The sequence below is a fragment of the Carassius auratus genome, unplaced genomic scaffold, assembly GCF_003368295.1.
Source record: "Carassius auratus strain Wakin unplaced genomic scaffold, ASM336829v1 scaf_tig00011901, whole genome shotgun sequence".
Lineage (NCBI taxonomy): Eukaryota > Metazoa > Chordata > Actinopteri > Cypriniformes > Cyprinidae > Carassius > Carassius auratus.
The window spans coordinates 150318-170612 of record NW_020524250.1 but is presented as its reverse complement, the minus strand read 5'-3'; the positions used below and the strand labels follow the sequence as shown (position 1 = coordinate 170612).

At 37.9% G+C, this 20295-nt stretch overlaps 1 protein-coding gene across 1 annotated transcript in view; it reads right to left on the bottom strand.

Moving 5' to 3' along the window:
• The window catches only part of LOC113073317 (citramalyl-CoA lyase, mitochondrial-like), a 61030-nt gene that overhangs the window by 18589 nt on the left and 22146 nt on the right, over nucleotides 1-20295 (bottom strand). Inside the window, exon 2 of the mRNA XM_026246216.1 lies at nucleotides 11808-12018. Coding sequence (XP_026102001.1) covers nucleotides 11808-12018 — 211 coding nt within the window. The remainder of the gene's footprint in view (nucleotides 1-11807; nucleotides 12019-20295) is intronic.

Genomic DNA, 20295 nt, shown 5'->3' with positions numbered 1-20295 from the left:
TAGGAGGGCCGGCAGTAAATCATGATTAAAAAAACATTTTATCATCTGGACAATTTGTCAGTTATGATTTAAACAATTTAGCATTTATCCAACACAAACAATGAGGGTGTTACCAAGTCAGATTATGTCAAGCAAAAAAAAAAAAAAAAAAAAAAAAAAAAAACATTTTCTGATTTGCACTGCATTAGATTAAAATAAAATAACATAATTTGTATTACTGTGTTCGGTAAAGGACTTAAATGATCTCTTGGCATTATAAAAAACAGTGTTTGATGCTGTATAATAGATCCTACGCAAATCAATTTGCATAGTTTTTGTCATATGTAAACTTGTACATTTATAATGGAGACAATCTCCAATCATGTGTTATTATTCTGCTCAGAGCACATGTATCCATTCATCCTGAATGAAGCCATTACAAATCAACACCTCTCCTAAACATTCATTATAGTGAGAGACGGAGAAATCCCTCCAGATCAAGTAGATATCACTAACACACAGCAAACTCGTTACACATATCTCATGACTTATCTTAGTTACATGCATCAGGCATAACATTCAAGTGTCTGGTTGCATATAATACAGCAGCTATGTTTGGCATGCATCCTTTTCACGGTGACAACATGAAGACAGATCTCCATGTTATGGCTGCAAATTATGAGAGATACAATGAGATATTATGGCTTATTCTGGCCTACTCAGATTCCTTCCACAGGATTCACAGAAGACAGATGTGTGTCATTAGTCTTTTCTCATTTGCGCTTGTGCTTATTCACTCCTGGGACCTCAAGACACAGCAATGACATAAAACTGCATTGGTTGTCACATCTTGTGGCAATAAATGAAATTTTGTTCCTTATGCATGTGTTTTATGATGCTTTTATAGTGCTTATGTTACCTTTCTAAATATTTGTCAATTCTTTTGTTTCATTTTGTTGTGTGCCAAAATTCAACTTCAGTTCCACTGAAGAAAGTTAGTCACACAGTTTATAACAACATAAGAGTGCGCAAATAATGAGAAAATTCTCATTTGTGGGAGAATTACCTCCCATTAGTGCTCATTAGTTCTCTGATTTCACACACCAGATCTTACAAAAACACAACCAGATGTCCAACCTATCATGTCATAATATTTAATTTACATAAAAAAGCAAAGATGATGTCAGAACTGTGATGGTTGAAGAAATCTTTCAATCTCCTCCTCAGTCACCATCTCCCTCATTCAGTTCCAAGGAATCAGGACCACCCTTCTTCACTGACCCCTCAGTAAACTTTACCCTAGTATGACATACACACATGCCACAGGGTTGACTGGCAGGCAGTTTCTGGCAGCACACAGGCTATCAGAGTTCACTAATGCTAGGGATCCATTTTCTGTGTGAATGCCTCAGATCGCCGTTTGTTTCTCTTGGCAGTAGAGCACCCTGTGTTCCTCTGGAACGTTCCTCAGCTGCACTTTGATGAGAGCCCACTCTACTTGAAGGGATAGTTCATCCAAAAATAAGCATTCTGTAATCATTTAGTCACCCTCATGTCAGTCAAAATCTGCACGATGTTCCTTCGTACGTGGAACACAACAAAAGACGTTTAGCAGAATTTCCCAGCTATTCCTTTTCGTATAACAAAAAGTTCAAAAATAAAAAGAGCCCAGTAACATACAGTAAGTTTTATTTGAGTGAACATTTTAATATGCACATTTTCAAATGTGACATTAAGTGATTAAACTTCTGCCTTTTCCTCACATAAAGCATGCTCACATATTTTGGAGCTTGCTGTATGTGGGCATCATTTACTTTGACTGTGTGGAAAATAGCAGCGTGAACATTTTGATGAACGTCTCCTTTTGTGTTCCACAGAAGAAAGGAAGTCTTACAGGTTTGTACGACACGAGGATAAGTAAATGCTGACATTTGATCATCACACCAAAAGCCACCCATGAGCACCAGGACAGCTTTCTTCAGCAACCTCCCAGCTCAAATGAGCTCAAAGGCTAAATTTGATTATTTTGCAGTATTTGAGATGTGGCGTACACTAACGCTCACTAAATCTACACTATTGCAATGCCTTGTGGCACTCCCTCTTTGAACCGACCCAGTGAGAGTGTGGCAGAGGAAATCTTAGATTACTTCAAAATGCCGGCACTGCATTTTAAGCTTCTATATCAGATAACATTTGGTTGCATAGATTATGGTAAATTGGGAATGTTGACAGGAAGCCAAAGTATTACACTTTCAAATGAGCTCAGACTGAAATATAAGACTACAATAGTGTATTATTTAAGCCAGTCCAAACAAACAGAAAATGCACGCTGCACTTGTGAATGTATACTAGAGAACAGAAACGTTCTCATACAGGGAGCCACTGCTATGGATCTTCACTGCAAGTCACAACTGATATATGAACTGCTGATTGCATATGTTAAAATATAAGCCATGTGAGACTTTTCTTTTCCCCAAATCATTTAATCTACTGCCACCACCAGGGCTGATAAGGAAAATAACAAATGGCACAACATAGACACATGACAGTCTGCTGTGACAAAGTCAAAACATTTGAGCTCTTAGAAAATCACACACTTACAGTCAATTAATATCTTTGTGCTATTAACTTTCTTTTGAGCTTGATTTACACCACAGTTTATAGGTTTGGGGTCGTTACCATTTTAGGCTATTGAAAGTCTCTTACGTGCACCAATGCTGCAATTTTTTGATCAAAAATAGAAAAAAAAACTGTTGTATTGTGAAATATTATTACAATTTTAAATTACCATATTCTTTTGGGATACATTCTAAATGTAATATAATAATGTGATGGCAAAGCTAAATTTTGAGCAGCCATTAATCCAGTCATCAGTATAACACAGAATCTTCAGAAACCATCCTAATATGCTGGCATGACGCTCAGTAAACACATTGTTGTTGTTGTTGTTATTATTATTATTATTATTGAAAAAAGTTTGCGGTCTCCTGGCAGGATTTGTTGATGAATAGAAAGTTTAAAAAAAATTAAAATATAAAACTTCCGTAACATTATAAATGCCTTTACTGTCACTTTTGATAAAAAAAAAAAAAAAAAAAAAAAATCTTACTAGTTTTTAAGTTTATCGGTTCACATTTAATATTCATATATATATTCATATTCATAAACTCCTAATTTTTCTGTCAAATTACATTCCTTCAAAGGACTCAATATTATATAATTGTTTTTTAAAATGTTATACATATAAAATTGTTAACAAATTGATTAACTTTTTAGTAACAGCTTGTAATGTACCTATCTTTTTCAAATGTAGTTTGGCTGCAGGTTAAATATTTGAAACCAATCCATCATTTAAAGCAGCTTGATCTTACAAAGCATCTAAATTCTGAGAAGCAAACACATCCCCATCAGACTTTGCAGAACCAGTGAACCTGTTGCGCGGCAAGATGTTTTGCACTAGCTCTGCTGACTAAAGTAGAAAAGGGTAGGAGTGTAGAGACGAGGGAGAGAAAGGTATAAAAAAAAGAAAAAAAAAGAGCAGGGATAACTGTCATGATTCCAAGCATCAGCCACCACCACCCGGTGAGTGCATCAGATAACACAAGTGCCAATGCCAGTGACACTGCACCTCAGCAAAAGCAACAAGGGCACACACACACACAAACATACAGACAGCCATCACAGCTCGAGTGTGCCCGTTAGCAGGGGGATTTATTCTCTACATACATGCCGGGTGGTTTGAGGGAGCTTGGAGCTGATCACAGAGGATCCGAAAACAACATCCGTCCACTTTCACACTTCAGTGGAAGAGGTGGCCCCTCCCGGCAGGGCTGCGTAGTCTTGCCATCTGGAGAATAAATCGAGTGTGAAGTACAGTATAGTTTGGGACCAAGCTCCGTGGCGGCAGCTCAGCAGTCAGTTCATTAGTTCCAAACTTCCAGGGATTGGAGCTGGGAGGGGGCAGTGCGGAGCGAGGCTGCCGCAGAGAGAAAGGGGAGGCAGGCAGGGAAGAAGAGTGGGGAAAGGAGCCGTTGAGTGGAATGCCCCAAACTGAGCTGAAGTCTATAGGGCATCTCTGCCACAAAACACACAAATAAACAAACTCGCCCCCGGAGCGAAAAAAAGACAGGTGTAGCCATCAGCCCCTGCTGGAGGAGAGAAAAGGACGACTTCCTACCCCTCCTTATCAGCAAGGAGCGATATTTTTAAATACTAAGTGTGTGAGTTAAGCCTTGGTCCTGAGTGGCAGTGGCAGTCACTGAGAAGTCTGAACCTTCTGTCACATGGCACCAAGCGGGCAGGACAGGGTAAGGATTGGCACTGTTTGCTATGGGGGCGGGGGGTAGGGGGGTCACAACAATGATACTCATGGCACACAGACAAAATTCAATCATCAATTTAAAACAATGAAACAATTCTCATTCATCAATTTCCTAATTTCAACATAAATGTGCCTTGTTTTTTTATTCTAACACTTAAGCATTTGTTTATATGTATAAAACGACAACAATATGAAAAATAACTAAATGACCCTAAAATTTCCCAGAATCTAAGAAAAAGTCATAAGGGACTAATTCAGAATTCTCTACATAGGCGGCAACTCTTTGTGGCACACAAGTAGTGCTCTGCGTGGAAGACTGACGTCTGACTTTAGCATGTTGCTAAGCTAACAGCACAATACTCTAAAAATTACATACAAAAGAAACATTTTTTTTGTAAGTTCTGAAACAGAGCATGTGTATTCAATAAATAATTGGTTAATTTAAGTTCAAATGTCATAAAAAGAATTAGAATAAACAATTATTTCACCAGTTAAAGGGATAATTTACTAAAACTTAAGTTACCATTAACTTACCCTAACATCGTACCAAACTTGTATGACTGACTTTCTTGTGACTTTTTTTATTTGTTTGTTTGAACTCAATTTTCTTCAAAATATTTCCATAACACTTTACTTAAATCCCTTAGGTATAATGCATTATAAAAGTGTTTTAATGCATTAATTATGCCTTGTAATGCACATTATAATGAAATGTACAATCTCATGAATAGTGGTAATCACATATAATACATTATTACATTTATGCATTTAGCAGACGCTTTTATCCAAAGCGACTTACAGTGCATTCAGGCTAACATTTTTTACCTAACATGTTCCCTGGGAATCGAACCCACAACCTTTTGCGCTGCTAATGTAATGCTCTACCACCGAGCCACAGTAACACTTTATACACATTATAACACTTATCAATTCGTTGTTATACTATGTATTTTATATTTGGTTATACTATTTACAACAAGATATAATGTATTACGACTCACATTATGAATAATTACAATGCATTATACCCTTGCACATTAAGGCTTTAAAGGTCCCCTTCTTCGTGATTCCATGTTTTAAACTTTAGTTAGTGTGTAATTTTGTTGTTAGAGTATAAATAATATCTGTAAAATCCTAAAGCTCAAAGTTCAATGCCAAGCGAGATATTTGATTTAACAGAATTCGCCTACAAAAAACGACCCGTTTGGACTACAGCCTTCTAGTTCCTGCAGTAATAACGTCACTAAAACAGTTTTTTTGACTAACCACTGCCCACATGAATTCACAAACAGGGGACGTGGCCTTGTTGCGCTCCGACGGAGAAGAAGGAAGAGCTGTTTATGTTTGTCGCCATGTTGTTGAAACGCTGTTTTTTTTTCATCTCTGAGTCCAATCATCTTTGTTTGGGCTTCCCAGGAACACTGTACTTTGAGATTAATGGTTACAATTTATGTTTAACTCGGTTCCCGAAAATTATAATGCACATGTAAAACTATGTGCAGCTCATTTTGCTGAGGACAGCTTGCTGAGGACAACTTTCTCAATCTCAATCAGTTTAATGCTGGATTTGCACAAAGATTATTCTTGAAAGATGGAGCAGTTCCCTCTTTGTCTGGAGAAGGCGTTGTTTATGGACCACAACCGGTAAGTTTATTTTATTATTTAAGTTGGTGCGTTTAACAGTTTCTGTAACTTATTACACAAAGGGCAACGCTGTTTAGCTTTGTTAACTAGATGTTAGGGCTGTGCAAAAAAACGAATGCGGTTTTCATGCGCATCTCGTCAGTAAAAACACTCCTGTGACTATAAATACATCTCCAGCACGTGCATTCTAGCCCAATCGCGTTACCAGGAGGGCAGCCTGCTCTCAGCTGCTGTCGAATCACAACACAGGTACCGCTGTCCCAATCAGAACCCGTTACGTATTTCTGAAGGAGAGGCTTCATAGAACAAGGAAGTCATCAGCCCGTTTTTGTGACAGTAAAAACAGCAGTATACAGATAGGTGAATTGTGTGAAAAATGCTGTTTTTTTTTTACACGCGAAACATGAACACATGTTATATTGCACATTGTAAACACAATAAAAGCTTCAAAAAAGCGCGTAAAACGGGACCTTTAAGTAAAGTGTCAACAATTTTTATTTTATACATTTAAAAAAGAATGTCTTACAGTTTTGGGACAATACGAAGGTGAGCTAACGACTTTTCACTTTTGGGTGATCTATCCCTTTAACTTAGTTCACGATCTAACCTGTAGGCTTAGAGAGGCATATTCATTTAGAAATAAAATGGTTTGATGTTGGAACTGTGGCTTAGTGGCTAATGCATATGTTCTGACACATTAAACTATGGTGCTTGCTTAGGGATGCATCGATCCAATACTCGGGATCGATATCGGCTCCGATACTGGCATTTTCTGCGGATCGGGTATTCGTCAGACGAGACTGATCCAAATCTGATATTGTACATATCTGTGTTATTGTTCCACGAAATCCACGAAAAAGCACAAAAACCATTATAAAGCACCAAAACGTTTTCTTGCACATATTTCAAGTGTTCTGATTCTGAAGCTGTTCCATAGTTCCATGTGAGGTACAGATTAATATTGAAATCATTCAATTCAAGTTCACATAAACTCTTCTTTCTGCTGTGGCTGTCTGTCATCCTCCATTCAGCAATCAAACTGCGTGTTGCGTTCGGTTACTACAGTTAAAATGATGAAACTTCAAGAGCGCACAGTAACTGAGGTTTAAAACTGTTCAAAGAAAAGGCTCAATAAACTAACAGCACTGGTGTCAAAAGTATTCACATTCATTTCTCAAGTAGAAGTATAGATACTAGGGTATAAGAAGACTTTTGTAGAAGTCGAAGTATCAACTCAAGCTTTTTACTCAAGTAAAAGTGTAAAAATGCTGGTTTCAAAACTAGTTAAAGTATAAAAGTAAAAGTAATGTAAGGAAAAAAAATGCCATTAAGAACAAAAGCTTAGGCCACGCCACAGGGGCCTATTGTGCACTACCCCACCTCCTCAAAAAAACATTTTTCTAAAGGCCATAGGCCATAATGACTATAATGTTATATTAAAATGTTCATGTTGAAAAATTTGGGATGCACTAGGCTACCGATTTCAGGCGCATATATGCCCATTGAAAATTAACGCACTTTAATACAATGCAAATACATTAAAGAACTAGAGATATGATGACTAGTTGCCTATAAGTATTGTAATGGTGCAAAAAGTCAAACTTCAGAGGCATGTCATCAATAACCTTTAATGGAATGTAAATGTACATCCAAGCTTAGCTGCAGGAATCGGCGAGGGCAATGGACAAGAACATAGGTGTACCCAGGGCAGGCTTTGTAACAATTACCCTTGTATGGTTGTCTATTTAAAATAAACAGTAGTGCTGTCAAAATGAATGATTAATACAAGTGATTAATCAAAAAATAAAAATAAAACTCATAATCCTGATACCTTCTTGATTGATACCTTCCTGTATTTGCTACATATGTCTGCTATGTCCATTGTTGGGGGGGGGGGGGGGGTAAGGAGTTACAAAGTTGGCATAGCCTACTTATCACAACATTGTCAATCGCGTTGTCAAACGCTAATTTATTCAAACGTCTCGCTACCGAACTACCTACAGGAGCTTAATTAGCAGAGGACGAGGAGAAAGCACCCATTTGGTAAATGAGCCAGTAGTAAGAAATAATAACTTTTAAGTAGGGTCCGGTGCCATTTCGATACTTTTAAAACATTACTGGTGCCTAAACGGTGCCTGAACCGATACTTAAAAAAACAAAGAGCCATTACAAGAACATTACAAATATTTAAAATAAATCCATAGTTTGCACACGCTCCTTGGATGTTCTCATTTCTCAAGTTGTGCTTCCCTTACTCTAAGGCTAATAAATGTATTTTACAATCTGGGTCATTATTTAACACAAAATCACACATAATGTTTCTACTGTATCTCTGTCAATCATTCTGATATTTAGTTAAAATGAGTGCTGCCTGTCACTGTCTTTAAGCAGTCCTGTGAATTATTGTATGCTCATTCTTTATAAAGTAGCAACAATGTCGTTTGTAAAGTACAGTACTATGCAAAAGTCTTCGGCACATTAGCCTTTTCACCCCAAAAAAGGGTTTTAAGCCAGTTATTTATATGTTTTGCTATTGTGTGTCAGTAGAGAAATATCAGTTTGCCATTAATTTTAATAATGATCTAGTGCGATTTTGAATGCACAAGCAGTCTGACAACGGTAAAATGAATGGTTGGAAATGTATACTGATATTTTAAACTGACACACTACAGCACAATATATAAATAACTGGCTGAACACCATTCTATTGGGTGAAAATACTAACGTGACTAAGACTTTTGCACAGTAGTGTATGTATAAAGTACGTATGATTAAATGAAGTATATTTAAATAAGTACAATTTAAGTATGAGTTCGTTCATATGTCAGTCTTAAGGGCTAGATTGTCGCTGGAGGAAACAGCTGTGGTGTGATGAGCGGTGAACAGCGAAAACTTTACAGTAGATGAGAAACTGACTTTTTAAAATTTTTTTATTGATGACAAGCCGAAATGAAAACAAGCCGAAATGAAATAGCAGTAAGGAACCTATTTTTAAAATGTAAGGAGTAGAAAGTACAGATACTAACGTGAAAATGTAAGGAGTAGAAGTAAAACGTTGGCTGAAAAATAGTTACTCAAGTATAGATACCCAAAATTTCTACTTAAGTAAGGTAACAAAGTATTTGTACTTCATTACTTGACACCTCTGACTAACACACGGATTTAATGAACTACGAATCAATATCTCTTCCCTTTGTACTAGTGATATCCGGTTCGCGAACAAATAATTTGATTTAACCAATTCTTCTTAGTGAACAGGTTGAACCAGTTCACCTAATCGGACTGAATGGTTTGAACCGGTTCACGTCTCCAGTAAGCATTAATCCACTAATTACTCAAGTTATTTACTTTTTTTTAATGTGGCTAACACTCCCTCTGAGTCAAAATAAACTAATATCCTGGAGTAATTCATTTACTCAAACTGAACTCGAGCCGAGCAATGTGTAACATTTAACAAGATTTTAGACTTATTCACTTTTATTTGTAAATAAAATATTTCACTAGATTTTATTAAATTATTGTGCACCGGTGATTTTTCTAGAATCTATAGTATCTTTTGCTGCTGAATTTTCCACTAACCTAGTTTATAATAGTATTTTTGTCACATTAAAGGCCTGTTCACACCAAGCACGATAACTATAAAGATAATGATAAAGATATAGTTCTAAAAATCGTTCTCAATATTAAATATTAGCAGAGTCCACATTACAACTGTAACGATGAAGGCATAGACAAACGGTATTGTTAGAATAATTTTCAGAAAAAATGTTTTCCAACTGATGAACTATACAAACATTGACAGACAATCAGAATCAATCCTGCTAAAACGAGCTCAAGGATTTAAAGTGGGAGACACACGTGCCCTCAGAATAAACAGGCGATATCGCTCGCTGGTGTGGATGCTAATATCGTTATCTTTGTAGTTATCGTTCTTGGTGTGAACATGGCTTAAGATTATATATTTTTTCATTTGTTATTTTTCATTAAAATGAAGTTGTGTATATGTAAGTAGTGTATGATTAACACAAAAGAGTGATGATCAGATCAAAACAAAAGTACAGAAATTCTACATTGATTGAAAAAAAACTGGTATCGGATTGGATTGGTTTCGGCAGATAATCAGAAATTTCGGTATCGGATCGGTTCTGAAAAAATGGTATGGTTGCATCCCTATGCTTGCTTATATCAGGCAAGTTTGAATCTAGCTTTTCCAACCCTCTAGTTATTATTTCCTATACCATCTTCTTTCCCTTTCTAATAATTTACGAAAGGTCCAACTATGTAATATTTAGAATTTTACAGCAAAGATTCTACCAATGATCAGCTAAACACAACTGAATCATTTTTAATAATGACACAATCTGAATGCATTTGAGCACTGAAGTACTACAGGAACACCTTGGTTAAATCAGTGTCTCGATGAAGAAAAAAAAAGTCCTCAGAACCTGTGCATGTGTACAGTATGCAGTCCTTTTCCATCCTCCTCAACGCCCCATAAAAGAGTAACTGAGCTGCAGGAGTAGTTTCATTCAGTAGCACGAAAAATAAAACATCTATCTATCTATAGGTATACACAAACCCCCATGGATTTCCAATTGCCAGGATGGGGAAAACAGCTGAGAGTGTGGGAAGTGAAAGTGCGGGTGCAGAGGAGAGAATTGTGTTTTATTATTGAGTTAATAACTCATTTTTACATTACGCAGTTGCGTGCTAGCAAATAAATAATGGATCACAGCTTTCCCCATACCATGCCAGGCCCTTTAAAGTTAACATATGGTCTTTAAAATTGACTGCGTCTTGTACGAAGGATTGTAAGTGCTTGTAGTCTTGACAGATTTATACCATCAAACAGCTGAGGAGCAATGGGATTATTTTTCAGGCTCTTCGTGAAGTACATTGTTATTTTTCCAGAGTGAGTTATTAGCATTTTTATCTGGGAGACTACAGAGAGTGTTAATTCTGTCAGCTCTGACAGGAACATGAGCTAGCGAAAAGAAAGCCACTCGGCTCCGAGAGGGGACCCGAGACCCTTCTCTAATGCCATTTTCTCCCCTCTCAGATCACCTAGCATTAATATTCCTCAACAAAATAATCCTATCCGGGCAGAACCTGACAGAATAACTGAATTTTGGCTCAGCAATCTTATCTTTTATACTTCTCATTTAAGAACAACATTAACATTGATACATACCATTATGCTAAGGTCTTACATGGTAACAATGCCATAATGTTTTTATCCTTTGAGTACATTTTTGACACTTAAAAGCCATCAAAGATAGCTTTAATGGATACTTTCTTAAAACCTTTTCACCCACTTGGATGTGATAAAGAAATTAGTGGGTGTTGGAAAACATTGGGATCCATCACCTTTTTTTCAGGGGTCAACGTTTAGGCTGCCTCTCAAAGTTTTTCCCACTCCAGCAGGAATAGCCTCTGGCCATATCAATCATCTTTATTAACATGACTTAAAAACCTTTGTTCGCTGACTCCTTTCTACCGGTTCTCCTTTTAGCTCCTGCTCCAATCACAATTTCATGGAGAGGTAAACAGGGCCAATTGGCTGGCTGTGTGGGTGGGTCGAGAATGCTTTTAACCTGCAGCATCTGCTGAAGTCCTGCTGTTTGCTCAGTGTGAAGTGGGCACCTTGTTTCAAGTGAATGTGATAGGGGGGCATTTTTGCCTTTATTGGCACATAATGGGACGGAAATGTGCTTGTTTTAAGCATTGCGCTTAGGTAGCTTTCTTTGGAGTGATTAAGGATCAGCACCTGGCTAAAAGAGAGCTTTAAATGATGAGGATTTTGTGATTATGTCTCACAGAGTCAGGTGTTAAGAGAAGAATGAGAGGTTAGGGCGGTCAGTACCTTCTTGTTGAGGGCGACTCCATCCTCACAGTCGAGAACGGCACAGTCCACATCCAGAGAAGTTAGTTTCCGCAGTTTTCTCTCGTCATTGCCGGGAACGTACAGGACGGCGCGGCGTGGTATGTACTTCAGAGGGGTGCCAGGAGTATGGTGGGTACGCTGGCTCGACTGACACCAGGGAACTGCAGATAAAAGTAGACGACTTATCCCCCTGAGAAAATGGAAGCATTTATGATGAGTTTTTTAAATTGATCAGTGACATATAACATTTTCTATCCCATCTATTAATTTTCATAAAAATGTTATTTTAATACATACAAGGGACAATTACACCTTGCCTATGAGAAGCATGTTTTTTACCTAATATATATATATATATATATATATATATATATATATATATATATATATATATATATATATATATATATATATATATATATATATATATTTAAGTAATTTAAAGAATTAAATTCTTGAAACAAAGCAAACAACAAAAAAAAAAACTCATGACTGTGTCAAGGTCAGTAAGCATAGTAAAATATCAGATAATTTGATGTTTTATGACATGGCAATGTTGTAAAATAATTTGGTAATACTTCACAAAAACAATTTTATAAATTATATAATAAATAACTCATTATTTAAAAATATATATTTCACCTTATATATAAAAATTACCTTAATAGAATTTATAGCATTTAAAAAATTCATGCATTTATAATGCATAGTTTTGCGTGTATTTCAGTTGTAATGACAATTTTTCATCATAATTTTTGCTTGATAGTTAAACCACATGACAGGTTAGAGTCAATAAGCCTAAATCTTTCTCGGAAACAGCATTTCAAAACCAACATGAATACAAAGAGTAACATTTCGTTTTAAACTAGATAATGTGTTTTAAACTTAAAATACTGTCATTTGTGAAGCGTTGGCTTCTAGATACCCGTTGTAGCCATTCATTAGTTTGCTGATCTTTCTTTATGCCTGCACACATGTAACAAACCTCTGGCTAATCTCAGGCACTTATCCTGAACTTCAATTTCCCTTCCAAATCTTTACAAACTGAAGAAACAAGGTTTGTTTTCCTTTCAGTCCTCTAATGGATAAGCACTGCTGACCTGAGGCTGTTATCTCCGACAACATCAGAGCAAACGCTTCTTCTCTAATGCTAATTCACAATGGCTTAGCAAGCACAGCTGAATAAATCTATTTAGGGCCAAGCCAGTATGATGTGAAAGAGACTTGGGAGAGATTACATACCCCAACACAGCAAAATAAAGACAAGACCACAAATCTGTCTGGTAAATGAGTTCTAGAAGCTGTCAGATTTCCGTTCCCCTGTGTCAGGGCTAATAGAGGTGTGTGTTTATGGCTTAATTTCCACATTTTATCACACACTAATAACCACTGTTATGGCTCAGACACGTTTTAATTGTTTTTTCGGTATGTCGGGGTGTTCAAACAATTAGCGTTAATAAATGCGCCAAATAATTGGTATCACATACAACTAATTACAGCCGGGAACAGTCTTCGCCTGTCGGTTCCTTATGATTGCACATGAAGGGACCGTATTAGTTGACTGTATTCCTTTCCGCCCTGACAAAAAGAAGGAGGTAGCATAATCTTTTAAGGGGGGAGTGAAGGGGTGAAGTATTCTCTTTTGCTCTTTGTTGTCAAAAGAAGCTAAAGTCACTTCAATAGCCACTTAATCCAATCCTTCACGCTTACAATTGCCCTCAAGAACCAAGCAAGCATATTCTCGACTGAGATGATGCAGCTATACCAGGCAATTAAAAGCAATTCAGGTAGTTATGGCTGCGAGCACTTTGCAGGCCTAAGTACACAGAGTCTCGGCAGGGATTCGAAATACTATAGTGTTCAGATTTGGTCAGTGGCACTAGCTCAACAAGGGGAAGGAGGAGGAGGAGATATGCAAAACCACTCAATGCAGCAGAGAGAGGGGAGGAACTTGCTATTACTCAAGACCCCCAAACCTTACAGTACCCGGATTGGCAATAAAGAATATAAACAGGGAAATTGGATAGAACAATTGCAGAGGTGGTAGAGGGCATTATGCATGTACGTGTGTAGGGGGTTGGCGAAGAAATGGGTACGGCAAAAGGGGGAGGGAGGATCCAAATTAAATCTTCTACATTCAATGCATACTGCTGCAGGGTGAAAATGTTAAAAAGCCTTTTTAAGTGAGTACTTGAAAAAGAAATAAATTATCTTGTAAGTAGGAGGCTTACAAAATGATGGCACTCGTAATTAAAGAATAGATTTCATAAAGAAGCAGGGAAAAAAAAATTAAGAAACCTCCATGGGGGAAGAGAGGGGTTTCCTTGATGGATCTTTATCGGAGAGAGAAAGAGAGCGGGAGCAGATCGCTTGACGGAGGTACAAGGGGTCTAATAGAGAAACGCCATTCAGCGCTGCTCTCCCTCTATGCCTTTTTAAACACAGTAGGGGTTTCACTTTGCTGCAACCTAGCTGCCATGGGGAAAGAGAGGAGTTTGCTTTGTTTAGTTGTTACTCTCTCTTTTATGTTTGAAGGAGATAGAGGAGGGAAAGACAAGTCGGTAAATTCTGGAAAGGTTTTTTGGTGTTCTCCGAGGGTGGCACTTTGAAAACCAGGCGGCTGGCCTCTAACGCGAGAGAGCGTGATGATGTGTGTGCAGCAGGGGAGGACGCTGGCTGTGTGTTCATGTGCTGTAGACACGCACACGTCCATGTCATGGTCATATTAATACATGCATAACCATCAGGCTTCTAATAAAAGATTTCATACGAGTTGCACGATAATACAGACACAAACGGATGATCATGTCTGAAGAACAAATGTGTTTCTCATGGTCTCATTCTTCTTACAGTATATTTATCGATTTTAAAGGAATAGTGTACCCAAAAATAAAAAGTCGGTTAAGGTGTTCTTGTTACAGTACAATTATACATTTAAGTACTGAGGAATATTAATTAAATACATGTACTCATGTGGTTAGGGTTTGGCTTAGGGCTAGTTGCATGTAATTATGCATAATTTATTGTTATAATAAGATGTACATGTAACAAGGACACCTTAAAATGAAATCAAATTCTGTCATTATTTACTCACCCTAAAGTAATTCCAAACCTGTATGACTGACTTTCTTCTGTGAGACACAAAAGAAGATTGGTTTTAAAAATGAGGTATTGTTTATCCATAAAATGAAATTAAATGGCAACCTGAGCTATTTTTAGGGCCCTAATATTCTGTTTTGCATAAGAAATACATCAAACAAGTTTGGAATGACATGTAGGAGTAAAACAGAATGATCTTGAATGATTTTGGATGAACTTTTTCTTTGTGGATTTTAATTTGAAAAAAATGAATGCGTTTTAAACTTCAAATTTTAAAATTAAAAATATATTATGTTAGAAAAAGAAAATCTAAAGTTCTTGTTTTGGATTTTGTAGCTGATTTCCCATGTTATTCTTTAAAAATATATATATAATTACGGTAAAAATGGAAATTAATGGGTAACATATAAATTAGATAACAGACATAGAAAACCCTATTTAAATTACTTAGGTCAGTGGTTCGAAGTCCACTTAGCACATTTCAAATCCATTTCATTTTAAGGGGTCTTTATTCAGCACAGAGTATCATAATTCATTCTGACTTGGGAATTTAATTCTCAGGTGGAGGAACTGATTGACAGAGACCAACCAAAGGAAAAAAATATAAATGTCTGCATTATTCGAATGAGGTTCTTATTCACATAGACACTCTGAAGCACATCACACATAGAAATTACATCTTGTCTTTTCTTGAAATAAAATGATTGCAAACTAAATGTTTTTCCACATGGCTTGTAATCCAGTGTACTGATACTATATAACAGCAATGCAAACAATGCATGTGTAATTAGTATTAGCTAATGCAGTAGTTTGAAATGTTGGCTTACTTAGCCATTAAACGTAATAAAACTTTGTGGCATACCACTCTCACATTATAAACCAACTGGAATCCTGTTAAACAATGGATAATGAGATTTTTATACCAACTTTCAACATACTAATTCATTCACGAAAGTCACTGCAGGAAAATGAGCTTATCTCCCAGTGATTTATTTGATTACATGATTTGCCCACTTCTTATTTGGATCCGCACTTAGCTAAGAAAACCCAGAAATTAATATGTACCAAAGTAACTCAAGTGGCCAATATTAAGTGTACAATAATTCACATAAAAAGCAACATAGACCATGGACAATAAAAACAAGCAGCAATAAATGTTATTACGACACTATGGCAGCTCTGGAACCATTTGGAGAGGGCTGGCCTTCCTGGCCAGATCTGTACAGAGCTTACGAGATACGCAATCTAGACCACTTTATTGTTACATTTGTCCAGCTTTTCCCCTTGTCATTAAACTATGATATACATTTGATAAGTTCAGCAATCCCTGATGTAGACAACATTCCTGCAGTCCTCACTTTTCTGGACTTGAAAGGCTAAAATAACAGGGTGGTTAGCTTAGCAGTTAGTGGATTTACTGGTGAGAGTTCTGAGGTTTTCTGCTCTTTGCTGCTTTTATATGCTTCTAGACAGGCCTGGTCCTCATTAAATGTTAAGTCTGGGTTCCCTATATAAGAGGACCAAGAGAGAACACAAAAACCTCTGGTGGTTTCGTTGGACATTCGTTGGCTGCTCAGCTGTAGCTCCATTACTGTCCAACAAAACTGCACTGTTGCATTTAAAAAAAGAAATGTTGATAAGTGGCATTTCTCAGATGTTCTCATTTCATCTCAGATGTTCCTTTTCCTCTTCTAAACTCGAGATTAGACCCCAAGTAGGAGGTCTAAGAATGTATGGGGTCGTATACCATCACTTTCAAAATGCCAGCTAACCAGGAGACATGATGTGAAGATTTACTGCACGACTTTAACACTGACATAAGTAGCTATTATATTTTTCATAATGATACTGTAAGCTAGCCACACAAACTAAGAATGTACTCGTTTAACCGCCCACTGTGTTCACTCTGGGTAAAATCATGTTGGTGACATTTTAAATAATAAGTGCACCAGTCCTATGATGCAACATGCATCTGCATTGTATGATAAAACAAAAAGACCACCATTTCATCTTAACTCGCGTGGACAAAATAACCAACAGGCCAAATCTTCTTTAAAACCTCACTTTAAAGGGTCTGTGAAATCAAATGATGGAAACAAAAACAAACTAGCCTTTTAGACAATGCTGTAAAAAAACACAAGCCCTTTCCAAACAAAATAATCAAAGATTTCTCTTTTGTTTTGTCTGTTTCCTACAGCATCGAATTTAAGCCTTTGAACCCGAGTGTTTCATGCATTCATAAACAGCCCTGGACACGGCACCATGGATAAATATGTTGTCCAATTTAACCCCCACTCCCTCCACATCACATACTAGCGCTGTCAACTGCACTCTTTCAATATGCAGATTTCACAATTATTTCCAGCGTCTGGCAGCAACAGCAGAAGCTGTGTCTAAAATGCACAAAATTAAAGATTTGTGTATCTAGTCTGCGATAATCAGCATCTTTTTAATATGCAAACTATATCCAGGAACTGTCGTGTTTGGGCTTTTAAATTAAATTTAGGATTGGGGTAGGAGGGAGTGGATGAAACAGAAGGTTAAAAAAAATTAAATAAAAAAATAAACAACAAAAAGAAATCAATGTCGTGATGCATAAACATGAAATAAGTTCGGAAGACGGTGGAAAAATAAACGGTCAAGGAGTCATCAATATTTATCCCATTTCCAGGCCTTGTCTTGCCCTCCCACCTCCTCCTGGCACCAGGCTAAAACAATCCCAATAAAAGCTGCTTCTCAGCATGGGATCAGCCTTGTTTTCCAGTCAGAAGACACAAGGTGCCGGGGCTAAAATATGTGGCCAAATTAACTGTGGGGCACTGACGATAGTCAGAGAGGCAAATGAAACTTTCGGCTCTCTTTTGCCACCTGACCTCCCTCCTTCCCTCTCATTCCAATCCCTCTCTGGGCTGACAGACACATCTGATCCTCTCGTAACAGGATCAGCTGGTGGCTGGTGACCCTGGCAACAGTATCCCAGAAGTTGCACGTTCTCTGCTCCTCCATCGTTCCCCTTGCCGCTGCCTCATTAGAGTGGATTTTACGCCCTAATCTGCACAATGAGGGTGAAGTCATAGCAGTTATGTGCACTGGCCTACGCTTCTACCTGTAATCCTTGTGGAAAATGGTTGCTCTCTCTCTCTCTCTCTTTCGCAAAGCTGCACACACACAATGGCTGACAAACCGCAAACTCTAAGCTCTAATTCTTCTCCACACAAAGGCTCAGACTACAGACGGCTCAGCTGTCAAGCATCACAGTGTTTTTGTTTCCTAGACCAAAGACTCATGACTGCCTGCCTTCAGCACAAGGAACGTCTATATCCAATTCATCACACCAAAACAAAATAATAACAGCGACCTGTTGCCGAAAGTTACCCGGCCCCGAAAGAACTTCTGCAGATGTGTGCACTAATAACTGTCATAATACTGAAAGTTTCAATTTGTGCCAATGCGAGAAACCGACCGTTCAGTTCGATTGTTATCCACAGCGGGAATGACACTGAAAATTTTCCCATTAATTTTTCTTTAGAAATAATTGAGAAGGGTCCATCAAAAGGAGGGAGCAAGCAATGGATGTGGGGAGGGCAACGGGGTTAGCTTTTAACTTAGCATTTTTATTGACTCTGGGAAAACAAAATCAGGGATCCTTCTAAGAGTGTGCACTCGGCAATAGCCATTCAGGCCTTCGGAGCTCCATTGTAGCACTTTGAAGGGTTTGAAAGGAAACCCCACTGGTGAAAATCCAGTGGAACATCTCCACAACAGAGCACAACTGTTCCCTTCGGCTTGAATGGGAGGGACATAAAAGGGGAGATGGACTTCTGAGGTACAGCCAGAAACAAAGGCAACAAAAGTGCTGATCATGAGGGAAAGACACAACTCGTTGCGGCAGAGGGGCATGGAGAAAAGGAGCCTTAGACAATGGCACTCACGGCCAAGTGACACACTGAAGAACCGAAAAATCTACACAAGATGTGCTTCCCTCCCCACTTCACAAAAAAAAAAAAAAAAAAAAAAACAGAAGGAACTGCTGGTCAGCTGAGGGGACAGATTGTTCCAGAGGGGAAAAGGACGAGCGAGAGAAACAATGCCAGACTGACAGCAAAGTATAGCCAGAAAAGGGAAGAAAACAGCAACAATCAGAGAATCTGACAGGAGGAGATGCAAAAAATAGGGGGCTTGTTTTATTTGGGGAAAGACGGGATTATTCAGGAAGAAAGAGACAGAATAAGAGGGAGGAAGTCGCTTCTGTCTCTCTACGCACTTTAAAAGGTGAAGCTCGATCTCTGATGCATTCCCACAGTGCGAGCTCTGTCACAGCGTCACTATTCCTGATGCTCCACTCTGTTCTTTTTTGAGGACTTTTGAAGTGCCTCTTTGTGCATCAACACAATTAGCTTTTAACCCCCGGAGAAACATTCATCCCCACCCACTTGCCTATTCAACATGTGGCCCACTCTTAAAGAGCTGATCGCCTTCATCTCGTCCTGATAAAAAGGCCCTAGTGACTCCACACATAAATAAATAAGTCTCATCTATAATTATCATGCCCTCCACTAACATTTCCCCTGCTTATTCCCGACACTTTGTTGGAACAGAAAAGACTCTTTTACCAGAACCAGCATGCGTTGTCCATTTTAATGGGTGGCAGGGCTTCATTTACAGTTAAATCGTGTCACCTCCAAGACTGAGAGCATCTGAACACAAGCCGGCGAGGAGGAGAGGGGGAAGTGATTTGTTTGACATGTTTTTATAAAATCTCTCCAAACGATGGCCACCTCCTCATCGCACCGGGTCATTTGCATGCTCAAACACACAGCCCAAGTCTGAAAGATTAATGCTGATATGCATACAGAAAGAACAAATTTTGAGATATGCATAACGTGGTTTGAAATGTTCTGCACGTGCCTGTCCTTAGAACTTATGATATGCAAATACATCTACTTTATTTGGAACTTGTTAAGAAAAACAGAGTGATAGTTTACGTAAGTGAACATTCTGTCATCATTTACTCACCTTCATGTCAGTCCAAACTTGTATAACTTGAGTTTCTTCTATGGAAGACAAAACAATATATTATGAATCATGTCCCAATGTCCTGGTCTGTTAATACGAAGAGAGAGGCCCAAACCCGAAAAGTCTAAAAGGAAGTTTTCCAGCTAGTTTAATCGTTTAATCACAGAGAAACTTGCAACAGGCCATTTAAGACTTGTGATTAGAGTATGTTCAAAAACTACCATCCTCACCTTAGCAAGCATCAGTAAATAGAAAATTAATCAAAGAGTCACTTATGCTTACAGCAAAAATCACAGAGTGGAAAAATCTAAATAAGATCTACGAATTCCCCCCGGCTGTTGATGACAGACAG